This window comes from Arvicanthis niloticus, chromosome 13 (genome assembly GCF_011762505.2).
Source record: "Arvicanthis niloticus isolate mArvNil1 chromosome 13, mArvNil1.pat.X, whole genome shotgun sequence".
Taxonomy (NCBI): domain Eukaryota; kingdom Metazoa; phylum Chordata; class Mammalia; order Rodentia; family Muridae; genus Arvicanthis; species Arvicanthis niloticus.
Window position 1 is genome coordinate 18,365,813 of NC_047670.1, and position 20,255 is coordinate 18,386,067.

At 33.4% G+C, this 20,255-nt stretch overlaps 1 protein-coding gene across 49 annotated transcripts in view; it reads left to right on the forward strand.

Moving 5' to 3' along the window:
- The window catches only part of Rims2 (regulating synaptic membrane exocytosis 2), a 465,628-nt gene that overhangs the window by 221,118 nt on the left and 224,255 nt on the right, over window positions 1-20,255 (forward strand). For 26 of the 49 annotated variants that reach the window (XM_076911301.1, XM_076911289.1, XM_076911291.1 and 23 more), the window contains 4 exons: window positions 12,731-12,939; window positions 14,513-14,632; window positions 17,705-17,804; window positions 18,767-18,890. In XM_076911301.1, the coding sequence (XP_076767416.1) occupies window positions 12,731-12,939; window positions 14,513-14,632; window positions 17,705-17,804; window positions 18,767-18,890 (553 nt within the window). Of the gene's footprint in view, window positions 1-12,546; window positions 12,615-12,730; window positions 12,940-14,512; window positions 14,633-17,704; window positions 17,805-18,766; window positions 18,891-20,255 lie in introns of all 49 variants that reach the window. The other 23 variants (XM_076911299.1, XM_076911310.1, XM_076911300.1 and 20 more) reach the window with 1 other exon arrangement.

The following is a 20,255-nucleotide window of genomic DNA, read 5'->3' on the forward strand; positions in this document are numbered from 1 at the left end:
GTTGTTCTTAAATAAAACCCAGAATAATGGAATAAAAAAAATAATTATCAGGACATGATGGTACTTGCAGGAAAAATGATAAAACGTTTTTTTCATAACAAAGGAAACTATGAATAGAGGTTTTTTTTTATTCCTATATAGGAAGACTAAATAGTATAATGAAATGTGCCAAAAAGTGTAATAAAGTTAGTAATGGTCAAAGTATCAGTAGGATTATTACAATTCATTATTTTATAAAGTTAATAGCTATAAAAACAGTAGCTAAGGATTGTGAAGGATAATTCAATTGACCATATACTAACAAAATAAAAATAATTGCAAGTGTAGCTTGGCAGAAAACTTGTTAGTTATCAGTGGAATTTAATATAGTATTTTAAAAAGTCATGATTAGTAATATCTAATGTCACGACCATCCATAAGAGGACATAAAATTTTAAGTAAATGGATCAGGGAAATACACATATAATGAAAAAAATAAGTTACAAACGCCTTATGTCACAGTTTGTACTCCAGTTGTGAACTATGAGAATATGGAGTTGATAGAAATATAACTTCTAAAAGAGAACAGTAGACCTTAATCAATTTTTGAAGAACATGTAAAAATTTTATTTTTTTATTTCTTTAAGCATATTTAATAATGGTAATTTTTTTTACATTTGAATGGGGTATATATTATGATACTAATAGATCAAAACTAATAGTAATTTTAGGTGGTTTGTTTTATATTACATCTGTTAGATAATTTATGTATCCTTTCCTAAAATAATGCCTTCATTTATAGAACAAGATCATATTTTTTAAAAACTCATAGAGGTGTATTATTGTAATGCCCGAAAGATTTTTATGTGATAGCCTTGTAGTGGTATTTTTGTCCTAAGGTTCTAAATTAATGACATTAAAAACTCCCATACATTTTTGTGTTTGTTGTACTCACACATGATACTGCTGGGCACAACTACAATACTCACCTTATGTAGGAAGAAACTACATGTCACTCACATGCTTATTTTTCTCTAACTTAAACTCCTAGCGCCTACTCATTTACAGAGTCCTACTTGTTGTCTATCTAATAATTATAGAGATCAGTGTTTGCTAATATATACTCCCTCGGCACAATCATACCTTCAAATCTGGAGGAAGATATATAAATACTGTAGTTTCTCCTGTTGGATAGGATAGTTCTTCAGTCGTAACAGAGTAGCAAGAAGAAAGGGTAGTTGCTGAGCCTGGAGGGGATGCTTGTGTCCTAGCTTGACTTTGCATCATTATGGTAACATTCTTATTTGTGAAAAGGTCTCAAATCTAGAAGCAATTCATAAACACAATCTCACTTTCTAATTCATAGCCATTCTTGGTGTTTACCTAGTATAGTGTATTTTCCCCTCATAATTACTTTCATCAGCAGCCTCTGAACACACACTTTTTTGTTAGACACTTTTGAGATGTCGTTCTGATAAAGATCAATGAAATTTTCAAAGATAATCATCCTTTTGTTTTGTCTAGCATAAATAATTCCAGAGAAAGTGTTTTACATCATGCTTGGTCTTGCCATTGTCTTTGCTTTCCATCCTCTTCTTTTTTTTTTTTTAAATACACTGACCTCAGATCTTTGCAAGGCAAATTTGGACCTAGTAGCCTAATTTAAAATTTTTTATCTAATAATGAATATGTAGTATAAACTACATCATTGCATAAAACTTCTCAATCCTGAGTATGTGTCTACAATGTAGAAGATAAAGATAGTCTTGCTATTTCAATAATAAAAGCTCGTCTTTCAGCTCAAAACAAGCTTTAAATTTTTTTAAAGTTTGCTTTCCTTTCAGCTGGTCTATTTGCCTTTCTTTCTTTCTTTCTTTCTTTCTTTCTTTCTTTCTTTCTTTCTTTCTTTCTTTCTTTCTTTCTTCTCTCTCTCTCTCACTTTCTTTTCCTCCCTCCCTTCTTCCCTCCCTCCCTCCCTTCCTCCCTCCCTTGTTCCCTCTCTTCCTTTATCTAATAATGTCTTAGAGACATTATTAGGACATTGATACTTTTGACATTAATTTGCTACTTAGATTTGATGTCACTATTTTGAATACATAGAATTTCACTCATTTATAATTGTTTTTATTTTTCTTATATTTTATTGTGATGCTAACAATAACTTTTGTGTGTTTATTTATTTAAAAGTGAAAGGGAGGTTTAAGAGGAAGAGCATCTCTTTTTCAGCCTAAGAAATTCAGTCGTGGGTTTGCCGTTCACTGAATATACAAACAATCTTGTTCTGCCTTTTAGAACTCTCTAGGTAGAGGCTGGAGAGATGTCTCAGCAGTCCTTGTGGAGAATCTCAGTTCCCAGCACCCATGAGGCTGACAATCCTTTGTAAATCCATTTCTAGGATATCTGATGCCCTCTTTTGGCCTCTGCTGGCACTAAACTTAAATGCATGTGCGCGCGCACACACACACACACACACACACACACACACACACACACACAAAGTTAGGTCTATGTCCTTAACAATAGCATATTTTTTGTAATTTGATTACTGAAGAAACCAAACAAAACTATATAAACACAAACACACACACACACACACACACACACACACACACACACGATAGTTAACAAGTAGCAGGTATTCTGATAATTTTAGATTACTTATTTAATGTTCTGTAGAAGTTGATAATTCTACAAGATGATTCTCCAGTGTTTTGGATAAATACATAATTATGGTTATGTGGGTTGTGTTGGTTTTACCTCTTACAGGATCTGCCCTGTGTTAAAACTTCTGATTGCTGTTTAAGAAGGATACATTGTTTCTAATTGGTGAGGTGTAATTTGAGCTATAATTCAATGCCTCAGTAAATGTAAAGCATCTATTTCTCATTTTTCTGCCAAGAACTTTTTCCGTGCCTATTATTTAGAAGGTGTTGGATTGGATCCAGTGGAGAATGTAGAGGTAAATAGCATTCTTTCTCACCTCAAGAAATTAAGAATGAAATTCCTAGATACATAGACTTCAGAAGAGCCATTGATTCTATACTCTAATTTTTCTGTGCACCATTTGTTTTAGAACACTTATCTTTTATTTTAGTTTAATGTGAGATATTTACCTTTCAGAATTAAAAAAAATTACCTGCCCTATTTGTACTCATCTAAGTTATTACAAGCTGATTGAAATAAGTCTTTAATGCTGTTGCCATAATGTCCCTGAATTTATCCATTTAATGCTTTTTAAGTTTGAATTTTTTCATAAACTTTATAATATACTTTTTGTTTTTTTTTTAAATTTTCTTCTTTAATCATCACCATCAATTGTTGGTCCTAGATAGTTGTGTGTTATATGAGATGGTCTCATACACTGAAGTGTTTCATAGCATCCCTAGTCTCTGCCTCCTAAGTCCCAGTCACACTCCAGGTCACTATGACAACCATAAATATGGCTAAATATTGCCAATCATCCTTTTAAGAGCAGAATCCAGACCTTCATTCTCTACCTCCATTGCTTGTCTTCCACTTCCCTGTCTCAATTCTCCTTATTTAGATGTTCATAACTAAGACCTATTATTTTAAAAACAAAAAAAATGTAATAATGGAGCAGAGCAGAAAATATCAGGTTTATTCACAGATAAGGATAGTGGTTGAGCAACATGCTTATTATATGTGTTTGTGTAAGTTTGTGCGTCCATATGTGTAAACCTGGTCTATAGTTTGACCACGTAAAGTTGCAGAATCATCCCTTGATTTTTCCAAGGAATTATTCTAGGACACTCCCCACCAGACTCTCTAATATGCAAATGTTTAATTTTTTTTTTAAATCTAGAATGATGGTATTTGCATATAACCTGTGCATATCATCCTGTGCCTCTTAAATCTTGAAAGATAGAATGTACATGTATTTACAGAGTGTTATACTATTTTATGGTGAACAATGACATTGAGATATGTCAATATGTGTTCGTGGCAGCCATAATCAAAAGTATTTTCAATCTTAGGTATTTGTTTTTGTGGTTGAAGTCTAGTGATACAAAGAGCTATTTCACCTGTGGATGACCTAGCCTTCTGTGAGAACTTTGTGACTTACGTGGTGCTAAGGTTTCCTGTCACTCTCATTTATACCTGAAGTCAAGCTTAGGACTAGTGTTTGATTACTAATTGATGTCGATTCTATACTTTTTTATTAAACATATCTTAATCATAATGTGGCATATTTTCAACTTCATTTTATAGTTCTATCATTAATCTTTCTCCTAACAGCACAAGGATAGCGTTTTGCAGCACTTATTTCAGTAGGGAATGATTTAGCTTTTTCTCCAGGACTTATGCTACTGATTTTTAGATGTTTATTAAAGGCCTTTTTTTGGTTTACCTGAAAAAAATTTTGAGTAGATATTAGGTTAGCAAAGTTGGTAACTCATGCCTATGTTAATTTCCTAAACAATAAATTGTAAAATGTTTGTTTTATTTATTAGGGTTTTAAAATTAAGCAAAATATATTTTACCTTTTATTTAAAGTAATGTTAATAAAGGTGGAAAGATTTTATACTTTGGAGACCAAGTCTTTCAGAAAGAAGCAAGTGTTTTTAAACATACAAATCAAATACAAAGGGTGTTAGCTTAATATTAGTCTTGGTTTAGGCCTTATTATCAACTGTGAAATGTATACTCTTGTATAATCTCACAGATTTTATAGTCTGTAGTGGGTTAACCATATATTCATAAAACATAAGCTACTAAGAGGTCAGTATATATTAATAAATTTAAAAAAGCATTAATTTATGATACCCAAGGTCATTACGTATATAAGGATGTCTAAACCATGTAGACTTAAAACTCTTTGTGGAAATTTTAATAATGAGACTTTTCCAATTTATGGATACCTATTTTCTAAAGACGTATATAAGAAAAATACTTTTAGAAATCAAAGACTTATTGCCATGTGTATTGATTTTGTTGGCAAATAATTTTATGCTAAGTACTTATATCAGTTGTAGTGTCATTACAGGACTTTCACTTTTGAACAGACACACACATAGTTATGCTGCTCTTTTATTAGGCCACATTATGAAATTACTGTATCATGGTTTTTTAAAAGTATATGTGAAATCAAGTCCAATATCTATCATGAAAATACTTTTAAAATGTGACTTTATGTGTATTGGTATTTACCTGGTTTATGTCTGTCCTTGTAAAATGTGACTTTATGTGTACTGGTGTTTTTCTGGTGTTATGTCTGTCCTTGTAAATTGTGACTTTATGTGTATTAGTGTTTTCCTGGTGTTATGTCTGTCCTTGTAAATTGTGACTTTATGTGTATTAGTGTTTTCCTGGTGTTATGTTTGTGCAACACATGCATGTTTGGTAAATGCAGAAAACACAAAAGGGCATGGATTTTCTGGAACCGGAGTTACAGTCACTTTTGAGAACCATGTGGGTGCTGGGTATCAATCAACCCAGGTCCTCTAGAAGAGCAGCCAGTGCTCTTAACTGCCGAGTCCCCTCTCAAGCCCCACCCTCAAATATTCTTCTTGACATTACATGTTTGCCATCATTTAATGGGTAACTTTTTTTTCCCATTCTATGGTGTATAATGCAATGGCTACTGTTCTTAATTGTTGATCAGAATATCTAAAGATGCCTTGCATGTCCTTATCATATAGGCTTTCCATAACAGCTACTTACTTATTAGTAAGCCAGCAAAGCAAACATCTACAAGCAACTTAAATAGCAACTTGATGATACACAGTGAAACTCTGCCACCTTAGGAGCAATTCAGAAGTCTCATGAAAAGAGTGAAAGACCATGGAGTAGGGAATATCAAAGCCACTTCCCATGTCCAGAAGCCTGGGTGCAATACCATGGAATAGTGTTTCAAAACAAATGCCTTTATAATATCTTCCATAGAGAACTATTTATTACTTGGTTTATGTGGGAGTTTCCCCATGTGCTAACTTGAGTCTACAGAAAAGTTTTAGCATTAATTCTCAAAATACTGTGCTTGGGACACATCATCAGAAGACTTATGTGTTTTGGTTAACAGTATGAAAATCATGTTTTGTGACCCTTCCAGCAAGGCATATTGCCTTTACTACCTGAAGAAAGAAGGAACTCAATTCTGCAGTCAAGAAATCTATTTAATTGCAATCAATTTAGAGCATTCCTATACTCTCTTGCCTGGAACCTTTTAAATTAATGAAGCCCATTAACATTTTGTGAAACCCAAGTTGTATGGACCATATATTGGGAAATTCCATTATTTATCCTGAGAAATTAAAGTGAATAAAGTACTAATATGAGAACTAAGGTGGAAGAGAGGGCATACTGACTTTGTTTCATGAGAAAGAGAATACCATCAACATTGACAGATCTATAGTTTACAATGAATGTTTATCATTACCCTATTTCAACCTCTCAACAATCTGCATGATGTAACAATTTCTTATATAAATAAATGAGAAAATGAGACCTAATGTGTTAAATTATTTGCTGAACCATAAAACTAATAGAGGGCAGAATTATATCAGTACTTTAACATAGATATTCTAGCTCCAATATGAAACCCTGGCATAGCATGCTATAATTTCTGTAACATTATTATTTTAAAAATAATGCTGTTGAAGAATGCCTTAGTGCAGTACATGACTTACATTCAAAACTTTTATTAACCTAATTACAACCAGTGACATAATATTTTATAAGCTATTGCCTTAGTTTAATGATTATAAGAAAAATTATTGTAAGTAAGATAATCACACTTTTTCTCTCAATGTTTAATATACAAACAATTGGTTAGTTTGTATTTTCTAGAAAGGTAAATGAATGAAAAAAAACTCAGTATAAGGTTTCAATCCTTTGATTACTCATAGCCAGATCATTTTCACACTAGCAAAACTATTAGCTACCATACTAATTCGGAATCTGGCATGCTTTCAACGTAACTTCGTAACCAAACCTTCCATCTTCTCCACAGCTTGTGGATAAGCACTGTATCATTTTATCAGGCACTTCCAGTGATGGGGTGATGGCTGTCTACAAGACAGCAAAATCTTAGTTTAACTTTTCCATTGAGGCAACCTTTGGCATGGAGGAAGTTGCTGGTGTGCAACACTGAGAGCCTGTGTGCCCTGCACTAGTTTTCCTCCAGCTTGACAACTTGTAATCAAAGGAAGAAACAGACAGTGAAACACTGTGTCTGCAGTGCCTTCCTCCTTATCTGTCATGGATAGGTCCCAAAAGTCCTAGTGGAGTCCTGTACCCACAGACAGTACCTAACTCTATATTATACCATTTATCATTATATGCATATCTATAGAGAATAATATATAAAGTTAGCAAAATGAGACATTAGTAATTCTCACAACTAATAATAAAATAATATATCCATAATTCTGTAATATATGTAATGAGTTGTCTTCTCTCAGTAATCACTTTGATTTGTTGCATAACTTAGAACAGAAATTTAAAACTTACAGACTTTTTTGTTTAGTTTTGAAATCTTCCTCTAACAAATTTGGATTATGGGTTTTCCTACAGTGGTCACTCTAATGCTGTCCATCTAGAGAGACATCACATTGATCCACATCATTCTTACCTGTGCCAACCACTAAGAAGACTTTCAAACACAACATACATGTGATTTCATTCATAAAACATTCTCTTAATGACACGTTGAGATTCCTTTTTCTTCCATTTAGCATTATTGCCTTTCAACATGTTTCAGATGTCAGTAGTTTCCTCCCCTCCTCATTCAATAATATCCTTGTTCAAGTGATTATTAGGTAGCATCCTGTGATCTCTTCATGTCAGTTTGTTTAGCTGTTACCTGTTGAATGTTCTAGTTATTCAGTTTTGGAATTATATAAATACAGATATTCTCTTTGGTGATTTTTTTTTCTATTTCTAGATCCTTCGCTGTTGAGCACTTTAACTTTTGGTTTCATGTTGTATTTACTGTGATTAAATCCCATCTGTTCATCATTCTTAAGCTTTAAAAATACATTTTCACTATCAATAAATAAATTGTTAGGATCATTTGATTTTCTCCCTTGACTTGTATACATTGATTTTTTTCAAACACCTAAGTATACTTTGTGTTCCTGATACAAACTTTACTTGATTGTAGACTGTTTCTTCCTTTGTGAATTTTATTTATGAGTATTTTGTTAGGCATTCCCATGTGCACAGTTAAATGTACTGTTTTCACTTTTATTTTTTCCATTTGTATTTTTTGTTTCTGATTTTTTTCTTGTATTTCCGTGACTTATTTGAACATTTTTTAAAAAGCACATTTTGCTTTTCTATAGTTTTTCTTTCACGTTTTTCCTAATTGATTGTTTTAGCTAATGTATTTCATGTGTACATTTACATTCTACTAGCATTTATAGTTAACAAGTTAGAGGTAGTTATCACTCTTACATTTGTCTACCGCCTTTTAAATATTTTTGTATTTGTGTTGAAAATCAAAAATTAAATATTGTATATCTTGCACTTCCAATACTGATTTATAAAACTCAAGAAAACAAAATTTGATTGTATTTATCCATATTTTTACTTATTTGTTTCCTATTCCTAATATTTCTAATATTATAGGCCTCTTGTCTTTCTATCTCTCTGTGTTCTTAGCTAGTTTTCTTTGAGCCATTCCTTTAGAGTAGGTCTGCTGGTGACATGCCCACTTAGCCGCCTTTTCTCTGAGAATGTTCTTTCTTGAAAGATAATTTCATTGTATTTATAATCTAGGCTGAGTTTTTTGTTATTAATTTTATTTTTTTTACAGTTTCGTTGTTACCTGCCTCCTGGTCTGCCCTACCAAAGTTCCTCATCCCATTCCTCATTCCCACTGTATCCAAGAGGATGTCCCCACCTCCTCCTACCCCTTGCCCTGCCCCTGCCATACCTCCCCACTCCCTAGGGCCTCAAGTCTCTCTAGGGTTAGGCCCTTCTTCTCTCACTGAGGCCAGACCAGGCAGGCCTCTGCTGTACCTCATATCAGCTGGTATATGCTGCCTGGTTGGAGGCTTGGTGTCGGAGAGATTCAGGGGTTCAGGTTAGTTAAGACTGCTGGTTTTCCTATGTGGTTACCCTCTTCCTCAGCTTCTTCCAGTCTTTCCCTAATTCAACCACAGGGGTCCCAGGCCATTGGTTTGGCAATTAAAAACTACTGTGTTGTGTGGCTCCCTGTGTCCTCCCTAGTTCTGATGCGACATTTGATATCATTCAATATAATTGTTTTCTACTTCCTATACTTTTTTGGTGTGTTATAATATTTAGTTTTTATTTTTTACCCTGGTTTTTGTATTCTTCTAGTTTAATCATATATGTAACATCTTGACTGTAGGCTGCCATCTTTCTAGCATAAGCCTTTTTCTGCTCTTACCTTCTAGGACTTTTTCAACTCATCCACTTTTTCTTTTCATGCTATAAGTATGGCCGTCTGAGGATCTTTATTACTGACTCCCAGACCTGCTTATCTTCTATAATTCTTTAGTCTGTCTTTGTCTGTCAGACAGTGATTTTTCTTCTACATTTGAAGACATTGCATCATTGCTCTGTCCTTCCCATGCTGCAGTAGAGCCTATCCATCTGCTTTGTTAAGTATCAGATGTTTTTCAGGTAAAAGTGTTCATTTGGTTATCGTGTTTCTTTTAACAGTTCTTGCTCTAGACCCATGAATATGCTTGCATAGTGTTATCAGAAGCATAGCTGATTACCTTAGTTTTGCCCTTTGGAGTCAGACAAGAGTTAATATTAAGGAGTGACTACTAATGTCTACATACTGTTAATTGTGATAGGTTAAACATCTTTCTATATGTTTGATGGTTAGTATTTAATTTAATTTTCAAAATGGCATTAGTTTTTACTACGTTAACCAATGGTATTCAATGCCAGGCACATTGTACTCTCTCACCCCCTTTTTCCACTAATAGGATGTTTTTTACTTTGTTTTCAAATAGGTTACAGTGCTAAACTACTTTACAGAGTTTAGGCCTTATTTCTAACCATCATGTAGTTTGAAATCAGGGAAGAGAGAGATTGTGAACTGAATGGTTTCTCTAATCTTCATGGCTTTTGATGTATAGGAGTAACTATTTATCTTCTTAGCCAAGAAACATATAGACGCTTTCTTACGGAACAATTCTGTGTCCTGAAAAAATAGCACATTTTCTAACGTATACACACTTTGCGGCTCCTGTGTAGTCCCAGGCAGGGGCATAAATCTACAACGGCCTGCTTGACGGCCCGCTTGACGTCTCCCTCTGCCACTGAATTAAAATTCTAATTTTAATCTGTGTTTATGAAATTATTTAAGAAGCACTTTTCTGTCCCATGAGTGAAGAGTTCTTTCTATACATTTTATTCTCTGTGTGTTAGATAACACAGTTCTATTTGTTTTCACAAACAAATTTTAAGAACTAATTGTCTCCAGTCTCTGGGCTGTGTGTGTATGTGTGTGTGTGTGTGTGTGTGTGTGTGTGTGTGTGTGTGTGTTCTAGGATTGCTATCAATGTGCTCCAACACATCTGTAGCTTACGGCATCATGTTACCATGTCAAAACATTATACACGAATTAAACATTAATTGCATACATTAAAACATTATCCATACATTAAACATAATTGTTTTAAATTCTTTTAAAACAGATTTTTAGGCTTCACCAATATTTTTTGATTTACTAAATCTATAGTGGTACCCAGTGCATGATTTCTAGTGTGTTTCCAGACTCTGCAGCTCCTTCTCTGGGCACCTTCAATGTCTTTATTGCAGATATTCCCATAATATATCCCATATAGACCTTTAAATACACACAGGTCAAACACTGTTTAATATATTCCAAAAATTCCAAGATAATTGTTTAAAAATAATTTTTCTATAAAGTTTATATTCAATATTTTAGAGACTATAAAATAAATTACTACCATATCTTCTCTAACAAAAAAGGTTCTTCCTGTATATTTTTGTCATCTCAAAAGTTGTCTTTCTTTATTCTGTTGCTTTAGCCAGAGATCAGAGATCTGGATGTTAACTTTGGCTATTCACCACGTTGATAGTGAAATTTCACAGTTCTCTCTCTCTCTCTCTCTCTCTCTCTCTCTCTCTCTCTCTCTCTCTCTCTCTCTCTCTCTCTCTCTCGTTAGCTAATGTCAATACCTTTGTGTAAGTTATAGTCACTTTTATCTTTCCTAGTGGTTATTGAAAACACCTTTAGCTTTTGGTTTCTTCTAACCCAGATTATAGAATTTAGATTTAGTTTTTGAAAGTGTAAGTCAGATTCTGTCAGGTTTCCCTTAATGTTTGACAAAGGTATGAAATAAAAGGATCCATGTAGGCTCTACTGTGAGGCACCACCTTCCTACGCGGCACCGCATTCTCCGTCCTCCGATTCTTTCATTTAGGTTTGCTGGCATGCCTCTGCCCCCGCTTCTCTGCTGCTGGCGGGGAATGAAAAAAAAAATATATATATATATCTCCTTATTTACAGTATCAGACTAGAATGCTCTTTTCTTTTCCATGTCTATCTCTCTCTCTTTCCTTCCGACTTTCACGTCTTTCAGTTCCCATCTCAAATATCATTACTGTGAAGCTCTTTGGTGACTCTTGAGTTAGATTTCAGGTTTTCTCATAGTATTTTGTCTTCTCCTCTGACACTAATTTCGTGTCTTTCCCAACACTTTGTAAACATGTTTCTGTGTTGGCCTCTACCTGTGTTAGTGCTTAGCACAATATAGAACAAATGGAAGGTATTCTGTAAATATTTGTAAATGCATGAAAACAATAATAGTGTTTAAAATACATACATTTGTAGACTGAAAAGAAGTCTTTTTTGAAGAAAGTAAGTGTGGAAAATAGAGTTTTTTTCAAGTTGCCGTCATGTACATTGTCTACCAAAGCTGCAACAGTCTAATTTCTTAAAAGATAGATTGTATTAATGAAATAGTAAATAATTCATGTTATATAATTAAAAGTTATTGTCTTCACTCTTTCTTCCTACTGACAGAAATAGAGTGATACTTTTGGTCATTCTCATAGAATTTTTTTTTTTTTTTTTTTTTTTACCACTTACAATTTTGAGGAGTTGTCATCATTATAAAGATTATCATACTTCATTCCAGGCACAATACTTAATTATTTGGCTTGAAGATAGTAGTTACTGCTGAGCCACAGCTTAATTGTCAAGTGTTCACCAATCTTTTGAAGAAAAACCTCATGCTTTAGACCAGCATGGAAAACCAAATTAGCTCAAAACCAGACATAGCGGATTAGTTTTTGTCTTAATCAGCTTACCCAGCCATTTTTATTTCGACTTTTGCTTGTTATTAGCAAAAATATTCTGTTTTTAAAAACTCTGACAAGGCTTTTGTTCTGTACATCTCTCTAGACTACAGAAGCCTTATATTTTACATTTTATAAATTCTATTTGAAATTATAGCTTTTTCCTGGTATCTAATGAGTACTACAGATAAAGTTCTTGAAAGCAGACAGGATCCTATAGTTTAAAATGTTTATAATTTCTCTGTCTGTCCTTTCCCATTGTCTCCTTGATTGCATTCTTGCCTGCCCGGCTCCCAGGAGACATGGAATACAGCTGGTTGGAGCATGCGTCTTGGCATAGCAGTGAGGCGTCCCCAATGTCTTTGGTGAGACGTGTGGGGCCTTACTACTTAATTCCCGTTACCATCTCACTCTCCTTTTTATTTACACCTTTGCATGTTTTCTTTTTTTGTATCTTTTTTGTTTTATCTCACACTTGTAGGGGACAGTCGAAAGGGAAAAAGAAAAACTAGTGAGCAGGGAGTTTTGTCGGATTCTAACACCAGGTCTGAGAGACAAAGGAAAATGATGTACTTTGGAGGCCACTCTTTGGAAGAGGATTTGGAATGGTCTGAGCCTCAGATTAAGGATTCTGGGGTAGATACCTGTAGTAGCACAACTCTTAACGAGGAGCATAGCCATAGTGATAAGGTACTGAGATTGTGGAGCCTGCCTTCTAACCTGCTCATTTGGTCTTCCTTTGTTTGCTCTCTGTCACTCATTAAAACAGGACATATTAAAAGACCAGGGCATTTCAAGAGTCAATGTAGCATTCTCTTAAGGTGCAGAAAAGAAAAACAAAACAACTAAACAACCAAGCCAAAAAGCCTTTTACTTGCTTTGCTGTTCTTGTTGATTGGCAGCATACCTAAAACTAAGGAAATGGCAATAAACCTTAGGAACAAAGGGATGTTTTGTATACAGTTGAATAAGAAAATTTTGCAATGTTGTTATAAACAATAAATAAATATTTTTGGATTGGCTCATTTTAATACTTACATATATTTTCTTTGGGATGAAATATCAAATTATTAGTTGTCTGAATCCCATGCAAAAGGGAGAGAATTGGGTGTGTTGTACAGAAAATGTTGTTTTTCTTTTTTCCCTTTCACTGTCGTTTTGTTCTTTCGTTTTACTGTCGTAGCGTTCTGATGTAGTGTTAACTAGTAGTAGATTCATTACCATCTGCTTCGATATTTATTATTTTATTTGCTTTTAGTATAGCAAAAAATAATCTTTTACCATATAGATGTGATTGCCTGGAACTTGTCTTTTGCCTGCTAAATTTTGCATGGAGTTATGCATGCTACTTTAGGTAACCATGGAATTACTATGATTACACAAATCATTTACTTTGTGGCTTATCATATTATTCATAATGAAATGCTTTGTCATTTATAAAGACATAATTCTGAATCCAATAAAGAAATAAGGTGGTAATATTGTTATTTAACTGTAATTGTCTTTGAATTACCTATTAAAAGAAATTTAATGAATCGATTAAAAGGTCTCAGACAGCCTTTTTGCCAGGTGTGGTGCCCTTTATGTCATTGCTGCAAAGGCAAGTGAATCCTTACAGATTTAAAGACCAGCATAAGGCTACATAGTGAGTTCAAGGGCAGGTTGGTCTATGTAGCAAAACCCTATTAAGAAAATCAATGAAATTTAATGATGTGAGAAGCATAATCTGTTCATATTTGAGTACACCCTGTTTCTACTATGCAAACTCAGTTGGAAAGATAGTAGTTTTGTGAATTTTCATGTTCATTGTGAGTTTAGATTTCATGTTTTAATGTTCCCCCTTTAACTTTTACTAGGGTAAGAATATTTCAAAACTGTCCAAAAGTGTTTGAAGAAGAAATTGTCACTTTTTAATGAGATCAGTTAAGTAGATTTTTACTGTCTCTATCCTTTATACCTGTGAGGTTTTTATGAGCCTTTAGAAAGTTGAGCTGTCACATGTTTTAAGAAAAATTTCAGAGCTATTATGATTTAGTATTGTGATAGATAACTGAGGATTTGCTATGATTGGATTTAAAAGAAAACCTTGAATTCATAAAATTGGGTTTATAAAACTATTGTAGTAAACTCTCAAGTTAGCAATTTGGAATGTAAACTGGTTTGTGTAATCATAATACTTTATAATTATGAAGTTTGATATAATGTTCAAGCATGGTAATTTGTTATAAAATTAATTTTTCTTATTGTTGATATTGTATGTCAGCACCCTGTGACCTGGCAGCCATCCAAAGATGGAGATCGCCTAATTGGTCGTATTTTATTAAATAAACGTTTAAAAGATGGGAGTGTACCTCGAGATTCAGGAGCAATGCTGGGCTTAAAGGTATGTAATAAACTTTCTTGGATTTTGGCTCTATATTAATTTACAGATTTATCAACAAAACAAATATAGCTCTTTATACCGATGCCAATTTAGGAGAAATCTTATTGTGAACACTTGTGGATGCATATGCATCCTTGCATACTTATATACAGGTACACTTGAAAACATACACGACACACACACACACACACACACACACACACACACACACACACACACTTTCAAGAATTCTAAAATATTGTCATTTGTTCCTGCAAACTCATTTTCCAAGTCTTTTAAAGAAGTTTCCAGGATAGAAGGCAAAGTGATTGATTACCTTACAAGTAAGAGGCTCTGATTCAAATCCTCAGACTCCACAAGTAAAAGCCAGATGAGGTGATGTGCCCTTGTGAGCCTAAAGCTGAGGAGGCAGAGATGGTCAGATTTCGTGTACTTACCACCTTGCCAGCCTAACCTACCTGACAAGTTCCAGGTCATTGTTGATTTAGGACACTAAAGGTTATTCTCTGGCCTTTATACAAATGTGCACATGTCCACACACACTCATACACATATGCACCTACAAACACACACACATCTGTTCAACTATATATGTGCAAGTGCAAACACACAAATATAAATGCACACTCATACCTATGTATACCTGAAAACACAGACATGTAATCCTGCGAATACACCACATCCACTCATGCAGATGGACAACTGCAAACACATCCATCCAGGTACACTAATACACATGTACATCTGTGTACTTATACATCTATACATACATATCCATGCATACTCAAACACATGGACACCTGTGGACGCACATGCATCCTTGCATACTTACATACATGTACACCTGAAAACACACACATTTTATGCAGACCCATATACATGTAATCTGCATTCACGCATACACACAGACACACACAGTTATTTTCTGGTAGTCTATAATAGTAGTTTACATGAAAGACATTGGTAATAACCTAGTTAGAAAGAGTTTGAATCCTAAATGCAGTGAATATGCTTGAACTTACACTCTTTATCTTGCCTATATTTATGTCAGTATTAAATTAGTTGCGTTAAGTTTTAGTATAAAACTTGAAAATATGATATATATATATACTACATAAAAGTATATTTTTTGTTTTGATATAGTAAAGTGTGTTAGTACATGTAAATGTATATGTTTTAGGGAAAACTAGTTTGTCTTGGTTCGAGATGTCGGGGATCAAACTAAAGCCCTTATGCATGCTAGTCAAATGCTCTACAATTGAGTTATATCAACCCAATATACAATTTGAAATGGAAACCCCTAAATAACTATATCAGGTGGCAAAATATTAATGTATATATTAACTATAAAATTATAGAATGCTGTTTTGTATATATGCAAATAGAGCTCTTTTAGGTTTTGTATATCTAATATACCTAGTCGAAAACTGAAATAAAATAGAATAAACGTTTAAGAGTTGAACCATTGCTGCAGAAATTGTACTCTAGAATATAGTGAACAGTATTAGAAAACTGTTGGTGTAAGTGAAATTGGATGGTTCCAGTGTATGTGACTTTCATCTGGTTATTTCACATCTCTTATCTTAGTCAGTATTCATAGGGGTCCTCTAAGCTTTCCATGGTCAGGAGACATGCTGACAGTGATGGGATTTTAATTCAGAATATTAATTCATAATAAAGCAGCAGAACATAGGTTAGGCAGGCTTGGCTTTGATTTCAATTAGAGTAGTTATTTTTATTTCTATGCTTTTTGGTGGTTGAAAGGATTCATTGTAGATGAAGGAGAACGTAGAGACAGAGACATCTGGGAGAGTCAGAGTGAGCATGACCCAGAGCCAGGCCTTGTGAGGAGAATGGGAAGGGGAGAGAGGAGAGCCGAGACCGAAGGGGAAGTGAAGGGTAGACAAAGGGCATGGTAAGTGCTTCTCATACAACCTTGGGAGGATAAACTTGTCATCACACAGATTGGAGTCTGTAATGAGGATGTGGCAAGCACTCTGAGTTGTTGACGTAAGATACACTAGAGCAGCATCCAGTAGTATTTCATACAATGCCTGCCATAGTATCTGAATTTTGTAATAATCTATACTGACTATAATTATACTAATCATTATAATAGCCTTGTTAAAATTTTCTTGAGCATTAAGTTTTCTTAAAATATTTGCATGAACATGTGAAGCTATAAGATATTTACATTTAACTTTCAGAATTAAGCAGTATTAATTAATATTGACTGAATTGCAATTGAGTATAATTCACTGTAACTGGGGAATATAAATATGGATTTAGATAAGATAGGTCAGTAATGTTTAATTTTGTTCAGTGATTTGTAACTTACTTCATAAGAGAACAAACCAGTTTACTCTAGTCAATGACTTTAGTCACTAGCATTTTCTTCACCTGCTGTGAACTTTGGTGTAGACTGATTGAATGGTAACTGTCCAGAGTCAAGTAGTTAATTTTGTAAGATTATTATATTTTCCATATGATTTTACAGCATTCCTAATGCATGTTTCCAATGTGTATTTCTCTTTTTATAGTAAATATTTGAATAGAAAATAAAAAGTAAAAAAATTGGGCTTCAAATATTCTAAAGTTTATATTTTTGATGAAGTTAGTTTTTATAATTTTTAAGAAAGATCTATTATCACTGTGTATATCATTAATAAAATTGAAACATTATTATAGTAGTCTGTTATAGTAAACATGATGAAAAATTTTACATTGTTTTAAATTTACACTTAAAATGTTTATATAATTAAAAAGTGATGTAATGTTTTGAGAAATTATAAAATGAGAATTCTACAATAAAAAATTGTTGAGTTGATTTTTAAGGTATGTCTATTTTAACAAGTAGAAAATAAATTACAGCAAATTTGGAATATAATATGTAAGGTTTCTTTTGCAGGAATTTACTTTCTAATGGCAACATTGTACCACTTAAGAAATAACATTTAGTGTACATTAAATTATAGTTTAGAGTCTCTAAATTCTTCTGATTTTTTTTTACTTGAGTCTTTGACTATGTTCACTTTAATAGTATGATAGACAATCTTTTCCTCTTTTAAACAGGTTGTAGGAGGAAAGATGACTGAATCAGGTCGACTTTGTGCATTTATTACCAAAGTAAAGAAAGGAAGTTTAGCTGATACTGTAGGACATCTGAGACCTGGTAGGTTCTTAACTGATTATTTACATTGAAACTGTCAGCTGTCGGGCTTGGGTCATAGGTTGCGTGTGCGACATGTTCACAGCCTTGGGTTGATCACTTGCACTGCCAAAAGAAAAATGCTAGCCACGAATAGTTAAGAAAATGTCCTCTGTTGTACAAGTGATTCTACCAGCAGTAATTCGTTTCTTTCACATAAATTAAAACTTTTTGACATTAATGAAGCTATGTCAAAAAAAGAAAGAAAGAAAGAAAGAAAGAAAGAAAGAAAGAAAGAAAAAAAGGAAAAAAATGAAAGCTATGTCTTTTATTCCTTGTATATACTAGACATGATATTTTGTTGAAAAATGCTTTTTTTTTTTTGGAACAAAATACATTTTGCTCATTTTGCCACAATCCTCCAACTTTTCCCAGATTTTCTCCCACATCCCCACATACTTAACTTTATATGTTAGTGATGAATGTTCTAATATGCCTATAATATTTGCTTATTTCCCCAAAATCTTTATTTTTTTTTAAAATTCAATTTTGTTTAGAAAACAAACTTCATCAATCAACACACATTTTCTAAATTATGTGATTCCATGTTATTTGGCCAATTCCTTCAAAAAAAGAAAGCAGTGCTCAACTAACCATGTATAAACTACAAATCTAGAATAGACAGATGCAGTCCTCAAAGAGAGGGTTGACCTTGATCATCGTCTCCATCTAACGGTCTACAATTAGAAGTTCTGTTAAGCAATCAAAGAGATGTAACTTTATGCAGGTTTTTCTACTGGCCACTATTATTTGGATGAAACATACTATCCTGGCTCAAGTTCTGTACCACCTGAGTTGTTCTCAGTGTTATTATTTTGTTTGGGTGTATATGCTTTTGGAATTTGCTTAAATCCAGTGATTGCTTTTATTTTCAGTATATTTTATGGACCTGCCTTATATTTATAAGATCATTCCTGACACTGTAGGTGATGAAGTCTTGGAATGGAATGGGAGACTATTGCAAGGAGCCACATTTGAGGAAGTTTACAACATTATTCTAGAATCCAAACCTGAACCACAAGTTGAGCTTGTTGTTTCAAGGCCGATTGGGTAAGACAGTTTTAGAAATTTATTTTACTTACTTTTTAAAACTTACTTATTTTTATTTTATGTGTATGAGTGTTTTGTTTGTATGTATGTGTGTACATATCATGCATGCCTGGTGCACATAGCGGTCAGGAGAGGACCATATTCCCTGGTGTTGGAGTTATGAATGGATGGTTGTAAACTAACATGTACATGCTAGGAACCAAGTCCTGGCCCTCTGCATGAGCAGTGTATGCTCTTAACCATGGAGCCATTGTTCCAGCCCCAGTTTCTGTAACTTATTTGTGTGTAAAACTGACTACTATTCACCATTTTGGAGTGTGCAATCCAAAATTGTGTACTTTATAAAAATAAGTTATTTTCTAGATACGCTCTCTTTAACCAAAACATTTGACCACAATTAATGATTTTTCTTTATCTAATTACAATAAAATGTGTTTTTAGTTACAAAATAGAAAAAAATATTACGTCATTACATTTAGGAAAATTTATATTAGTCTTCTACATTCGAAAAATGCCAATCACTGTAGTTTACGTATCTTAAAAATTGTTTTTGTTTTTTAAATGGAGACTAGTTTACAAAGATAGAAACAAAAAGCATATAATATCCAGATACAGGGCTTACTTAGGGAAAAGTAGTTTCTTATAAAATGTGATTAGTAAGAGCAAAACAGACAACATTAAAACACACACTTTGACATTGTATTTATTGCAAATATCTTATTTTTTCCAAAAGAGGCAGTAAAGTTAACCCTGTCATCTGAGTTATAAAGATTATGCATGATGTGTCCCACCAGTGCTTTTTCTGTAGAAACTTATATAAATGAAAAGATAAGAGGAAGCAACAATCACTTTTCCTTAATATCTCTTAACATCAATGGACTCAATTATTCAATAAAAACACATAGACTAACAGACTGGATACGTAAACAGGACCCAGTATTTTGCTGCATACAGGAAACTCACCTCAGTGACAAAGACAGACACTACCTTAGAGTAAAAGAGTGGAAAACAATTTTTCCAAACAAATGATCCCAAAAAACAAGCTGGAGTAGCCATTCTAATAGAGAATAATATCGACTTTCAACCAAAATTTATCAAAAAAAAAAAAAAAGATAAGAAAGGACACTTCACACTCATCAAAGTAACAGTCTACCAAGATGAACTCTCAATTCTGAACATCTATGCTTGAGGGTAACCATATTTATAAAAGAAACATTACTAAAGCTCAAAGCAAACATTGCACTTCACACAATAATAGTGGGGGACTTCACCACCCCACTATTATACACATGAAAGCTGAACAATGCTCTACTCAATGATAACTTGGTCAAGGAAGAAATAAAGAAAGAAATTAAAGACTTTTTA